General features: G+C 42.6%; 1 protein-coding gene across 4 annotated transcripts in view; it reads right to left on the bottom strand.

Annotated features, from left to right (window-relative positions):
- The window catches only part of NLK (nemo like kinase), a 146,717-nt gene extending 137,976 nt beyond the window's left edge, over positions 1–8,741 (bottom strand). For all 4 annotated transcript variants that reach the window (XR_004972880.1, XR_004972881.1, XM_036340673.1 and 1 more), the window contains exon 1: positions 7,076–8,741. Coding sequence is in view for 2 of the 4 variants with exons in the window: in XM_036340673.1 (XP_036196566.1) it covers positions 7,076–7,533 (458 nt within the window). In the remaining 2 variants the exon portion in view is untranslated. The remainder of the gene's footprint in view (positions 1–7,075) is intronic.
- Positions 8,742–14,642: the final 5,901 nt, after the last annotated feature.

The raw sequence follows: 14,642 nt of genomic DNA, 5'->3' as shown, positions 1-14,642 counted from the left end.
ATTTCTAATGTCTCTTGACTAGGGTACCTTAGAACCACAGACTAGGTCTATGATGACTTGTCACATGCTTATTGACAGTATTACAACTGTTGCCTCAGGCATTCTCTGTGTTACCCCCAAGCAACAACAGTATCAAACTGACAAGCTTTATTATATTATTTAGGAAATCATTGTTGATCTACCTTAGAAGACCCAATCAACAAATAATTCACTGATGTACTCTGGATGTACAAGCAATTATAAGTAAAACTCAAATATAATCTTAAAACGAAAGAGCTTCTACTCTACGCCATGGCTTCTTTCTGTTTGGTTGGATAACAAATGGAAAGGTTTCTTAGGTCTTGGCAATTTCCATCACAGAAGTCAAATCAGCATATTAAGGAAACATACAGTGAACTGCTAGGACATCAACAAAGCTAATAGCCACACAACCAAGAATAGCCACACAATTCTACAACATAATGCTTCAAATTATGAATATAATGAAATATTTCAGTACTCCATTAGAGAATGGCCTTTTATATCAAGGAACAACATTTCTACAGTTGTCTATTTTCAGGATAAAACCTCAAAACTTAGATTTAAACATATATTAATGCATTTTACATATATTCTTCTTCTAGCACAGCATATGAAAGGGAACTCTATCTGCCCTCATTTTTCCCCCCCAGGACATGCACCAGTGGTACTAATTGATGGCTTAAAGAGTTGCATGTTAAAAAAAAAAGTTGCATGTAATTGAGGGCTATTGTTGCTTTAGCTTGTCTGAAAAGGCAATTCTTTCTAAAATGTCTTTTTAAAATAAAAATATTTATCTCTTTTCTCCTAAGATGATATTCAACAGTATAACATAAAATTTCTCCCCAAGAATAAAACAAGTTTCTTTTGTTTTTCTAATATAATTTGGATAATCTTGTCAAGAGCCTAAATACAAAATGACTCCCAATGTTACAGACTATGGAGTTTCCATCACCAAGAAATCAGCTCAGTATCATTAGATTGTGTTACTTTTATTTATTCTCTAACTCTGCTTTCTCTACTTTATGACCATGAACCTACAGTTTCTAAAAGTACATCCTTAGTACAAAACAACTTCCAATGTTACAGGCTATGGAGTTTCTATCACCAAGAAACCAACTCAGTATCAGATTTTGTTACTTTTATTCCCTCACTCTCTTTGCTTTCTTTACTTTATGACCAGGAACCTGCATTTCTAAAAGTATATTCTTTGTAGTTAAAATTAACAATATAGATTTCCACATTTCTAGTTTCACACATATGCTTTGTTATGTCTAGAAGAGAAACCATTTCCTTTTATGGTGCAGGCTCTGCTTCTTCAAAGCTCTTTTCACAAAGCAGACCCTCCCTGTCCCCACACCCCAAGAATCCAGCTGTGGCTGTTAATCTTGGCTAATAGAGAAACTTCAATACTACAGATTCTTAACCTGTAAGACACAGTTAATAATAAAATACACTTTACTATACTTTAGTATACATCTTTCTGATGCAACTAACTCCAGGGTTTTCCCTCAAACATATCCCAAAAGTATTTCCCATTTTTCCAAATTATAGTTTGCTATTTGAGGAATAAGAGGACCAGAGAAAACATCAGAAAAAAAATGAGGCCTCTAATTTTCACAAGATGAGCAAGCTAGACTATCTTTGCATTGCATAAGGATTTACACTGAATAATTTTTCATTAAATCACACATATTTCCCCACCTCACTGGGATTTTATTTAGCAATTCACGCTTTTTCATCCAAACACAAGTAAAATGAATTTCCAGTAAAGCTGAACTTTGACGACGATAACAATGTTCTTCATGTTACATTCTGAAAAGAAAAAATTAATTTCCTTCCCAGGATGGAAAGCAATAATACTTTCTAAAACAGTGGAGATAATCTGACTAGAACACTAACAAGTCCATACAAACATGTATGTACATTTTTATGTGTTTGTTAGCATATAGCACAACTAAGTGGACACTCTATGTTATTTAAAGTCATGCCTTCAAAAATAGCCTGCATGTTGATTTCACCTAGTAAATCTGACTATATATGAAACCACTTATATGCATATTAATATAACAGTTTGATTTTTCTACCAACAATAATTATCACTTTAAAAAGCTAATATTTTTTGAGTACTTTCTGTATGCTAGAAAATGTATTCATTGGTTTACAAGGATTACCTCATTTAATCCTTACACCAATCCTATGAGATAGATGCTATTATTATCCTCACTCTGTGGATGAGGAATAGAGAAGTTAAATAATTTATCAATATCACATAGCTAATAACTAAATATCAATACAGTGATGCTTAAGTTTTGAAAGACTTAAATAATAGTAACCCGCAGAAGGTATTAGAATAAAATTCAAGCGGAAAGTATTAGAATAAAATTCAAAGTTCTCCAACTTTACTTGGAATACAAAGGCACCAGACCAAATGAATTCCAGGGTCTTTACCTTTCAATTAATCAGATAAGTAAAAAAACAAAACAAGCAAACAAAAACAACTTTTCCCAGACTCACTTTTATCAAAATGGCAATTTGTGCCATTAGTTCAATCTGTAATGTAATAGTTCAGGTGGCCAAGATCACAACTGCATGGGTTTAGCAGTCCTCAAACCTCTCTCTTGTAGTCAACCTCCTCCAACTGTCAAAAGTATACACCTCCTAAGACCCTGAAACCTATAATGCAATACTCTTCATCCCAGAGTTGTCATATCTCTAAGCACAACATACTTTCTCCTGGCAACAATGAATTACAAACAAAAAACTATTTATGATAGCCTCACTAAATGGCTCAGGTTTCTTTTTGTGCACTGTTTTGTGTTTTGATTTTGCATTATGAAAATGACCATATATATGGAAGCCTTGACATCTGATAAAGGTCAAATTATATATGATGCTTTGATGACCCATGAGCAATATTCTATTATAGACAATGAATGTACCTCATGCTACCCCATGATCATATTGCCAGGTAAACTGGAACCCCTACTTAGAGATAAAACACAGCAGACAGTTGTAAATGAAACCTTAATTGAACTGTCAAAGCACCATCTTAACCAGCAAGCTAATAGGTAATTCTCTACCTTTACACAACTGTCCAATACTGATAAGTTATTCCACTAGTTAAATTCAGCACAAAGAGAAATCAAGCCTGCAGACGAAACTGTTCAGTGATAAATCTGAATGGTAAAATGCTACATCACTTCTGTAAAAATCTCTCCTTGCCTACATGGAAGAACAACAATATCCCCCAATATTACATACAGCAGTTTCCCTGGCTGGTGTGGCTCAGCGTCATCCCGTGAACCCAAAGGTCACAGGTTTGATCACTGGTCAGGACAAATACCCAGGCTGGGAGTTCAACCTCTGGCTGGGGCACATACGGGAGGCAACTGATCAATGTTTCTCTCTCACACATTGATGTCTTTCTCTTTCTCTCTCTCCCCCCCCTCCCCCCTTCCTCTGTCTCTAGAATCAATGAAGAATGTGCCCTTGATTAAGAATTGGGAAAAAAAAAAATTACATGCATCATTATTAGCCACCAGTTAGTACCACTGGGTGCATGTCCAGAAAAAACACACACATGAAAGCAGATATAATTTCCTTTCCTATGCCATGCCAGAAAAAAAATACTTGAAAAATGCATTAAATATATGTGAATCTTATAATACCCAAGTAGGTATATGGTGCTTTGAATCAAATGATGTATCATTGGGAGAATATTGTTTAATATATTTTATTGATTTTTACAGAGAGGAAGAGAGAGGGATAGAGAGTTAGAAACATTGATGAGAGAGAAACATCCATCAGCTGCCTCCTGCACACTCCCTACTGGGGATGTGCCCGCAACCAAGGTACATCTCCTTGACCGGAATCGAACCCAGGACCCTTCAGTCCGCAGGCCGACGCTCTATCCACTGAGCCAAACCAGCTAGGGCAGGAGAATATTTTTATGTTACATTGCAATCATTTAAGAAAACAGTTGTTTCTATTGGGTCCTTTCTAAAAAATAGTTGTTTCTATTGGGTCCTTTCTAAATTAAAAAGAAAAATTCTGGTTCAGTTAGTTGAAAAGTATAACACCTTATCAATATCTTTCACTTGGGTTTCAGAATATGAGTGCACTTCACTCTAGTTTGGTGTTCAGATCTCTGGTTTTAACAATCTTAGGTCACACAGCAGTTTAATTCCAAATATAATAAGCAATTCAGACAGCAAGTCAATAATATGGAAATATAAAAATAGAAAATTATTTGCATACTAAAACACACAGCTGGAACTCTTTTTTTTCATACCAAAAATGTCACCTGTAACAGCTGATAAAAACACTCAATACAATAACTAGAAAAACTTGGCTAAAGAACAAAGAAGGGACTTGAGCAGATCAAGTAACCAAGCAGCAAAGATGCCTCAGCACTGTGCTAAGTGCTGGGGAGAAAAAGTGTATCTTTTTTTTTTTAAATCCTCACCGGAGGATATTTTTCTATTGATTTTAGAGAGAGTGGAAGAGAGGGAGGAGAGAGGAACATAGATATGAGAGAGACACATTTACTGGTTGCCTCCAACACATGCTCTGCCCTAGGCATTGAGCCTGCAGCCAAGGTTCGTGACCTTGACCTGGAATTGAACCCGTGACCCTTCGGTCCACAGGCCTATGCTCTTACCACTGAGCCAAACCCGCTAGGACAAAAAAATGTATTTTTGTAGACCACAGTCCTTACCCCTAAGGGGCTTACAAATGTAGTCAGTGAGACAGGCAAATACAAAACAACCGATGTACTACAACAGAAGATGGTACACAGGAGGCACTTGAAGTATGTATATGGAACAAACTCCACAGAGTGGTAGAAGGAGTCAATCAATGAAAGAATCTAGAATGAATTCAAATCAAACATATTGGGATTTTAATATATCAGTAATTCAGAATACCTATTAGCAGAATGTTCACTGTGGGTGATGTTTCAGCACTCCAATTCCTCACCTCCCTCGCCTTTAAAAATAAAAACTTTTCCCTTAGCACCAACTTGAAGTTAAAATTTCTACAGGTAACATCACCATTTGATAGAAATGTAGGCAACACCTTTATAGTATAGGAAATACAACCCATTTCCCTTTCAGTATCTCTAGTTCTTAGCACTGTATGCAAAGCACTAAAATGAAAGAGTATCCATGGCTAAGAAAATCCACACAAATTTTCAGTAAATCAATGACAAAATTTAAAGCAAGGAACAACTTTTTTCCTGCCCGCCACCCCCCCCCCCCGCCACTCCCCCGCCCCCCCGCCACTCCCCCCCCCCCCCCCCTTCAATCAAGCTTTGAAATCCTCAAGGGTCAGGCAAGAAATGGAAGGAAGTTCACAGTGCAATCCCTGAGGATAGGATATGGAAGAGAAGAGAGGAAGGCAGGAACAGGCAGGTCCCCGAGCAGAACGATCAAAGAGGCACCATTACTCTTTGCCACCAGGAATCCCACACACCTTAGAGAAGGGAGCACTACAGCAGCAATCTCCTGGGAGATTTAGCTGGGAAAACACTACTAGTTTAAAACAAAAACAAACAAACAAAAAAACACACAAACAGATCCTATCACTTAGTAGCCTACATTATAAAATCTTAAATATATGTAAAGATGGCCAGATACAATGCAAAAATGATATTCATCAAGTATAGCCTGAAAAACAATGATGAAAGGAGACATTTACGAGGCTAGTTCCGAAGAGTTTGTTCATTTTCCTGTGGTGATGGGGGCTTTTCTAGACATTAACAAGAATCTATTTTTGAATGCACTCAAAACATCAATTCATCTATCCACACCACAGTACTGAATCCTTGGTGGAAAAACTCAGTTCACTCTAGTTTGGACACAAATAGAACCCTACAATGCTAAGTACATTTTATTAAAAACTACCAATCTTCCTAAGAACAGACACAATGTTGCGTTTAAGAAACCCTTGAACTTTGAGAAATATCTTAGCACCAGCAAAAGTAGAGCAGTTTCACATGTTTAAAAAGCATACTTCCTACTACAGCAACCAACCAAGGGATAAGAGCAAATTAAGAGGCACTAAATGACACTAAAACATTACACCAAATGTGGGCCACTGTATAGCTACCATCTACTGACCTCATTTGTGGTACTCGTGTGTGATGCTATATTTAATGCATTCTTATCAAAAGGCTGAAGCGAAATACTTCCCAACTGTAGCCTTACGGTTTAAAATAAACGACGCAAGAAGTGACTTAACTGGTTCAAATATGAACCCTATCTTCTTCCTGGGGATCAAGATCTCAAATTAAGGGCTGAAAAGACGGGAGGGATAGCAAAGTAGTTTTGCAAGGTACATCCCAATGGTAAAATGATTCAAAGGAATCGAGTTTGGGTCTGCTGTGACATTTGCTGCAATTGGGCAACTGGTTCACTCTAAGTCAAACAGGAGATATGCCCAAGGTTTTTGCAGGAAAAACCGTTTCACACATGCATCTATGGATCCCACACTTAGAGGCTTGGTTAGATTCTAAACAAAAAGTTTGGTAAGACAGCAAACAGGTTTCCCCACCAAAATCTGACATGACTCAAAAGCATAAGCTTAGCCCTAGCCGGTGTGGCTCAGTGGCTAGAGCGTTGGCCTGTGGACCAAAGGATCCCGGGGTTCGATTCCGGTCAAGGGCACGTACCTTGGTTGCAGGCTCCTCCCCGGTCCTGGGCCCTGGTCGGGAGCTTGCAGGAGGCAACCAATGGATGTGTTTCTCTCACATCGATGTTTCTGTCTTTCCCTCTCTCTTCCACTGTCTCTAAAAGATCGACTGGAAAAATATCCTCAGGTGGGGATTAACACTTAAAAAAAAAAAGGTATAAGCTCAGACAGCCCATGCATTAGGCCTCTTTACCACGCAAGTGAGGGTGTGCCTTCCTACAGAGGGTGTCTTCCTCTTTACCACGTGCAGCGAGTGTGTCCTGCTCCACTTCGGTCAACGTGGAGACCACCGTAGGCGGCGACTCGCCCCATCACCACCACGAGAAGACACCCTGAGAAGCTGTGTCTTCCCTTGGACACTCACCAGACAACACCGAAGGCTCCGTATCCGATCGGTCTGTCCGGCTCAATGTCCAGCTGCTGTTGCGGGTGATGCGAGTGCTGATGATGGTGCGCCTTCACCGTGGCAGCTGCGGCAGCCTGTACCTGAGCCGGGGCTGCCGCAGCTGGTCCAGGGGCCTGGCCCGGGGCCGGTGATGGGAAATAGGGCTGCTGTTGCCCGGGGTTTAACATGGCAGCAGCGGCGGCTGCTGCGGCGGCGGCGGCCGCGGCCGAAGAGGTATGCTGCTGGACGGGGTGGACGGCGGCCGCCGACCCCGGGTGGAGATGGTGCTGAGGGTGGTGGTGGTGGTGCAGGTGAGGAGGAGGGAGGTGTGGGAGGTGGTGGTGATGGTGGTGGTGGTGACCTGCTGCTGCCGCAGATGCACCGCCATTGTAAGCCGCCATCATTTTTGCGTTGGCTCTCGCGCCACAAAGAGACATTCAAAAAAAAAAAAAAAATATGCCCTCTGATTGGAAAGCAAACTAGGTCAAAGCTGTCATTTGGCCATTTAAAAAAAAAAAAAAAGAAGAAAAACCACTCACGCCACCTCAAAAACCATGGGGCGCAACTGGCTTTCCGTCTTCGTCAGTCAATCCGAACGCGTTGGAGGATCTTGGTGTTGGACTGTGGGGTGTGTGTGTGTGTGTGGAAGGGTGTGGATTGCCAAAAATAAAAAATAAAAAAGGAAAAAGAAAAGAAAAAGGGAAAAGGAACCCCCCCGTGCCCCCCAGGTTTCCTGCCACAAGTGGGTACTAAAACGCCATCCTTACTTCGGGGGAGGCTCCAACTTCGAATGTGGGAATAAAGGCCCAGCCTCCTGACCCCCTGAACGCCGCACGCGAGAAGGACCGGGCAGCGCACCACCCTGGGAATCTCCTAAGAGGGTTGACTCATCTACCCCTTCCATCCCCACATCCTTTTCTAAACACCTACCGCCTCCTCGAAAACACGATTAAAAAAGGTTCCAGCCACCCCGAAAGAAGAAGATGGGGGGCAATTTTCAGGGAGACCGGCTTCCCCCCCTCGCGCTCGCAGGCCTCCCTACATCTCCCCCTACTCTTCGGCAGGCTGACCTGGTTGGGGGGGGCGGGGTGGTACTAAACTTTCCCGAACAGAGAAGAGCCAGGAAGGAGGCAGGAGAGGGAGCGCGAGCCGAGGCGGCGACGGGCAGGACCGCGAGGAGAAAGAGCAGCAGGGCAAAGTGAGGGCGAGGAGGTGCAGGCAGGAATGAAAGAGAGGTGGGGAGCACCCGGACGCCCAGACAGAGGGAACCGCCCCGGGAGGAGGTGAGGGTCCCGGGGCCAAAGAATAGCAGCCCCGGGAGAGGCGGGCGGGGTGCAGTCGGAAGCGGGCAGATTCCTACCCCCGCCGCCGGCTGCTGCTGCTGCTGCTGCTGCTGCTAGGAGGGTTGGGGGGGAGAGCGGGTGGATCCCCCCGCACGACGGCCCCCGCAGGGCTCAAGGCTGCTCCGTCTCCCCCCCTCCCCCCCCACCCGGCTTCAGTCCCCGCGGCCGCTTTCTCCTCCTCAGTCGCTGCGGCCGTCTTCTCCTCAGCCGCCGCCTCCTCAGCCGCCGGTGCAGCCGCGGCCAGACTCACCTCCCCTAGCAAAGCCGGATAGAGCGGAGCCAGCGGCGGACACGCGCAACCAGCCGCCGAGGCCCCGCCCCCGTCTCACACTGACCGGCTTCCCTAGCCAATCCACGCCCACCTGTCCGCATCCGCTCCCAATCCTGGGACCGGAGCTTCAGACAGGCGCACTGTTCGGCCAGTGGCAGCAAGATGTGGGTCTCCTGGGGAAATCCCGCCCCTATCTGGGATGGGCAGATAGGAAAACCAATCAAAAGGCAGAGTTTGGCCTGACCGACAAGGCTAGCAGCGAATTAAAACCCAAAGATCTCTGTGACATTTTCTTTCGCCTCTCTCCTCTTTTCTTTTTCTTCTTTTATTTTTTTGGCAGGAGCAGGAAGCTGCGTGCTAATCCCGCCTGCAAAGCTGGAAGAGAGGGTGGAATGAAAGAACCAATCATGAGCCGGGGACCAAGAACAGAGCAACCAATCCTTGGCTTGAAGATGAAGTGGGCTGAGACTGGTGCCAGATAGACACTTGATTTAACAAATGGACAAAAAGATTGATCTCGGTCCCACCTTTCAGATTTTCTATAGGTCAGGATTGTGGAGCATTCGCTGTCATATCAGCGGCGACTTTTTTTTAGGAGGCGGGATCAGTGAAGGGGGTGTGGTTTAAGGGAAAGGGGGCGTGGCCCAGAAGAAGAAGGCGGAGTCCAAGTCTTCGCTGGTCCATTGATAGGAGCCCTCTACATCCCTTTTAAAGGCATAAGGTGTGAAAAGCTAGGGGGAGCAAAAAGGCAAGTGGAGCTCTCCAGAAATTCAAGGTTCAAGGTTACTCAACAAACTGTCGCAGAAGAAACTCAGTATACTGGCAGTTCATACCTATGGCTGGTCCTTCGTGGCCAATCTTGATCTTGGCAAAAAGAGGCGTTAAGTCCGGCATTCACAACTCAGCTCTCAATGGACAGTAAGCCTATCATACAAATGCAAATTAAAACAATAAAATAATAAAGTTAACCATAAAGATCGTAATTTTCTCCCATATTCTCTAAGCCAATAAATTCTAGTCATTGAAATCTTACTAAAGCATCATCTTTCTTTCACTTTCACATAACTTCACTTATCTGAATTACTTTTAAAAAAATGAAATAATAAGCTTACAGAATCTTCTTTTACAAAAGATGTGCACTGAGAACCCTGGAGATCATCTTTGATTTCTCTTTTGCCTACCCACTCCTCCCCTTCCAATCAAGCACAAAGTTTTCAACACTTTGGAACACTTCTAACCTCCTTCCCATTCCCAGTTGCCACAGTATTACTAAAATTTTCACTACTGGCATCTTTAGTGCATCTTCCTGCTTACAGGCAAGCTCTTCTCTAATCCATCCTCCGCTGAGAGGATAGCAATCTTTTAAAAATTCAAGTCTGACCATGCTCCTACCCTTGATTAAAGTCAGTAAGTCTAAATGACCCAGCACTAGCTGGTTCCCGCCTTCCTCAGGGCCTTATCTCTCATATCCACCCTCTTCAGACATTCTAAACTTTTTTCAGTCTCTCCAAGCCTTCATGCATATCTTCAGTTCAAAACATTCCTCACACACCCTCCACTTTCTAACTTATCATGGAATTCTTCCTGTAAATTTTACTTTTGTTTTTTCCCCCTGGAAAGCTTTCCCAACCCTGTTGTAGAGTTGTGTCTCTGTTATAAAGCTCCATTGCACTGCCTCCCTCATAGCGCTGAAAACTCTGTATTTTAATTGTTTACTGAGTTTGACCAAGACAGAGAGCTGGTCTGTCCCATTCAGGTTCCCAGGGCAGTGTCTAAAAGATGAAGACACACTAAATATTTGCATGAGTTCTTCAGTGCAGAGAAGTAGGTACCAATCTAAGCTCTGCTGTTTACTAGCTCTATGACTTAGGTAATTTAACTAACCTGCATCTCAGTTGCCTCAACTGAACATGAAGATAATATATGTCTCACCAAGTTGTGGTGAGGGTTAAATGAGGTTGTATATTTTGAAAGTTCTTTGCAAACAGTGAAAGTTTAATATATGTTCATTCTCTTTCCCTAGCCCCATCCTCACATAATATTTGGGATGCTTTTCCAATTTCCCAGTGCATATCAGTCTCCTCCAAAGGGTAGTTTCCTAGAAGCTTCTTAGAAATGCAGTCTCAGGTTCTATCCCAGGCCTTCCGAGTCAGAATCTCTTGGGGGTGCGGGCAGGAATCTGTCTGACAAGCCCTCCAGGTGATTCTTACACATGCTCAAGTTTGAGAAGCACTGGCCTAGAAGGGGCTGAATTTTCTTAAACTTTTTGTTTGTTTTGTTTTTTGTTTTGTTTATCCTTACCTGAGGATATTTTTTCTATTGCTTTTTCAGAGAGAGTGGAAGGGAAGGATGGGAGGAAGGAGAGAGAGAAAGAGAGAGAGAGAGAGAGAGAGAGAGAGAGAGAGAGAGAGAGAGAGAGAAACATCATTGTGAGAGATACACATGGACTAGTTGTCTCCCGCATGCTCCTCAACCAGGGGCGGGGAGAGAACCGAAACCCAGATACCTGCCGTTGACTGGGAATCAAACCTGACACCCTTTGGTGTGTGGGCCGATGCTATAACCATTGATCAACATGAGCCAGGGCTTCTTAAACTTACTTTTCAGCACCTATTATAGTACCTAGCACCTAAAAGTGCTCAATACATGTGAAATAAAGAAATAATCCAATCCACCAAAAAATTATTGCATATTAAGAGCTATTGATTCCTGACATAAACATTTTTTGAGCATGAAGCGTATGTAGGTTTGGTGCTACTTTCAATAATGTGGGAGGGGATACATGAATTAAAATCTCTGCCCTCTAAGAGCTCTAAGTGTAGTGCAGGAGTTTCCAAAATGGTGTGAACATACTCCAAGTTGACAACGTACGCTATTAGGCTCTAAGAGGAAACAAATACAACTAATTCTGCTTATTTTTAATTTCATCTTTTTAAAATGTCCATTTTGTCAGTGTTTTATAATATACATAATATGCAGAGTAATGTACATGTATATAATTTATAAATAAGTAAAAAATACATAAATTGGGGATTCATGCCCCCCCAAATTATCAAAATGTAATTTATCAAATTATCAATTGATAAATCACTGGCCCAATGACCATTTAATGTTCATGGTTCAGATCAGCTCTGTCTAAATATATATAGGATGTCCCCCAAAAATGTATACACACTTTGAAGGGAGTGTTTATGAAAATACATTTCATTTTCAAAATGTAATAGAATCTACAGCTGTTAAAGTGTATATACATTTTTTTGGACATTCTTTATATGATAGAAATATAATGAGAGCCACTATGAAATTTTAAATATTCTAGTAGTCACATTAAAAATGAAAAGAAACAGATACATAGTTATCTTGATATATTTTATATAACTCAATATATCCAAAATATTGTCATTTTAAACATGTAATCAATATAAAAAATTATATATATTTTGATACTAGGTCTTTGAAATCTGACATATATTTGCACTTACAACACATCTCAATTGAGTTAAAAATTCAATTTCCTCAGTCACACTAGTCATATTTCAAGTGCTCATTAGCCTCATGTGGCTCGTGGCTACCATATCAGACAGTATCATCTAGATCATGGTTTGAACCCCTGCTCTGCCCCTTTTGAGCTCTGTGATCTTGGGAAAGTTCCTTAACCTGTCACAGTCTGAATTTCCTTGTCCATAAAATAGAGAGAATCCCCGACTTTTCCAGTTATTGTGATGATTCAAATAGACAGTCATGGGAAGCACACAGCCCAGGGCCTGCCTGGCTCCTCATCAGTGGCAGTGAGTGGAGTGGTTATTATTAGTATTACAGGCCAGGCAGAGTGTCCTATGTGTCAGATGAGAAAAACACTTTGGGCATTGCTCAGTTCATGTCCCCAGCATTCCATCCACTTGGGCTGGCCTGATAGCCACCCAATTCCTCTTCACCACATTGCCAAACAGCACAGTATCCGGCCCCTTCCATTCTGTTCCATTTTCAGGAGCTGAGCATGATGAAGGAGAAGTCGGAAGTGAGTCAGCAGGATAGCACTTAGAGTCTAAAAAAGCAAGCAGGACATCAGAATGCATAAGCAGGAATAGAATGTGCAGGAAGCGGGGGTGATCTTGCCTTTTTTCCAAGAACTGGCTCCATCTTGAGTTGCCTGTAGAGACTTTGTAGAACTTGAGCCAGACCATGAGCATTAAAGGACAACCAAAGGGGCAACCTATTCAATGGTGCTGGGTACTCAAGGAATGTTATCTTGTGTGATAAATCATCACTACATCCCATTCTGCAAGTGAAGCAACAGACTCAGGAAGGCACAGTAACTTGAACCTCACCTAGCTATGGAGCGGCCAGCTTCACACTGTATGGTCTTCCCACTGCATCACACAGCTGCAGGGCATGGCCTAGGAAGTGATGCTATGGAGTGCAGGGAAGAGTAGACAGGAAATTCTTCCACTTTCAATCTTCACAGCCAAGGGGCCTCCCTCACTGGGTCTATGATACCTTCTTAAATTAAAAATTTTTTAATTTAAATTTTTAATTGTTTAAAGTATTACATAAGTCTTCCCTTTTCAACATTTTTAAACCAAATCCTCGGTGCCAGGCAGGTAGGACCACCTCCGGCCTTTCATCAGACACCCTTCTGAATCATGCTTCCTCCATCCTCTGACTCCTTCCTGCAGACCTGGAATTCCTTCTACCTCTTCTTCTCCCCAAGTTCTGCTCGCTTTTCAAGGTTCTGCTCCTAGAACCTCAGGTCTTTCATGAAGCCTTCCTCTGATACTAGCCCTCTGGATGTCTCCCTCCCCTGAAGAACTTAGACATTCAATGTCTTCAACTGAAATGCAATGCTATGAAAAATTTTCTAAGACATGATTTTGTGCACTTAACACTTTTGAGCTTTAGTTTCTCCATCTGTGAAATGGGATAGTAATCCTATTTTGAAGTAGAAAGTAATATCTACTTTGAAGGGATATTGACAGGATTAAATAAGGTCACAGATTAATATATGAAATACCCATAGTGCCCGACACAGAGTAGCCAGTTAATACAGAGAGTGTCTTATATTGGTAGTTCTCTGATCAATTTTTTTCCTGGTGTCTCCATTTCCAGTGCCCTTCTGTTTGGAGAGTGGGGAGCTGGGGGAGGTGGGGGGGGGGAAGAGAATGAAATGTGACACTTAAATCTTAATAAATTGTAAACTGCTTCTCCTATTTTTCCTCATTTATTTTCTAGTGCCCCTTCAGGCCCTATATCAGCCTTGTGACAGGACATAACATAGCAGTCAGTGCCAAAGTAAAGCTGGAAGCTTGATCAAACAGTGTGAGTAGGGCCCTAGGCGGTTTGGCTCAGTGGATAGAGCGTTGGCCTGTGGACTGAAGGGTTCCTGGTTTGATTCTGGCTAAGGGCACATGCCCAGGTTGTGGGCTCGATTTCTAATAGGGGGCTTGCAGGAGGCAGCCGATCAATGACTCTCTCTCATCATTGATGTTTCTATCTCTTTCTCCCTCTCCCTTCCTCCCTGAAATCAATAAAAAATATATTAAAAACAAAACAAAGCAGTGTAAGGCTGCAAACCTTTGAGCATTTGGCAGTATTGTGGGACAAAGGACATGTCCATGCTCAGCTACAGGGATGCATAATAAGGGAAGCCAGATAGGACGGCGGAAGAATCAGTTTGGGGGCAATACAATGTCAGGAGTCAAGAGAACTAAGACAGAGATGGAATATGGTAACAAGCTGGGGACTGGGTAAGGCCAGGCGAATCCAAGTTCACGTGTTGTCCAGGCCCTCTACTGAGGCCCTGGGTCTTTTACCCCTCACAGCTGGGCCTCCATCCAACTCAATAACACAGCCTGAGTGTTCCCTTTGCAGGACTATCTGAGGACTTTGGCCTCGCCTAACCCCTCTCTGCCTTTCAGCTCCAAACCCCAGGGTT

This window comes from Myotis myotis, unplaced genomic scaffold, assembly GCF_014108235.1.
Source record: "Myotis myotis isolate mMyoMyo1 unplaced genomic scaffold, mMyoMyo1.p scaffold_m19_p_17, whole genome shotgun sequence".
In the NCBI taxonomy this organism is placed as follows: Eukaryota; Metazoa; Chordata; class Mammalia; order Chiroptera; family Vespertilionidae; genus Myotis; species Myotis myotis.
The sequence above is the reverse complement of the archived record's forward strand: the minus strand, read 5'-3'. Positions and strand labels throughout refer to the sequence as shown.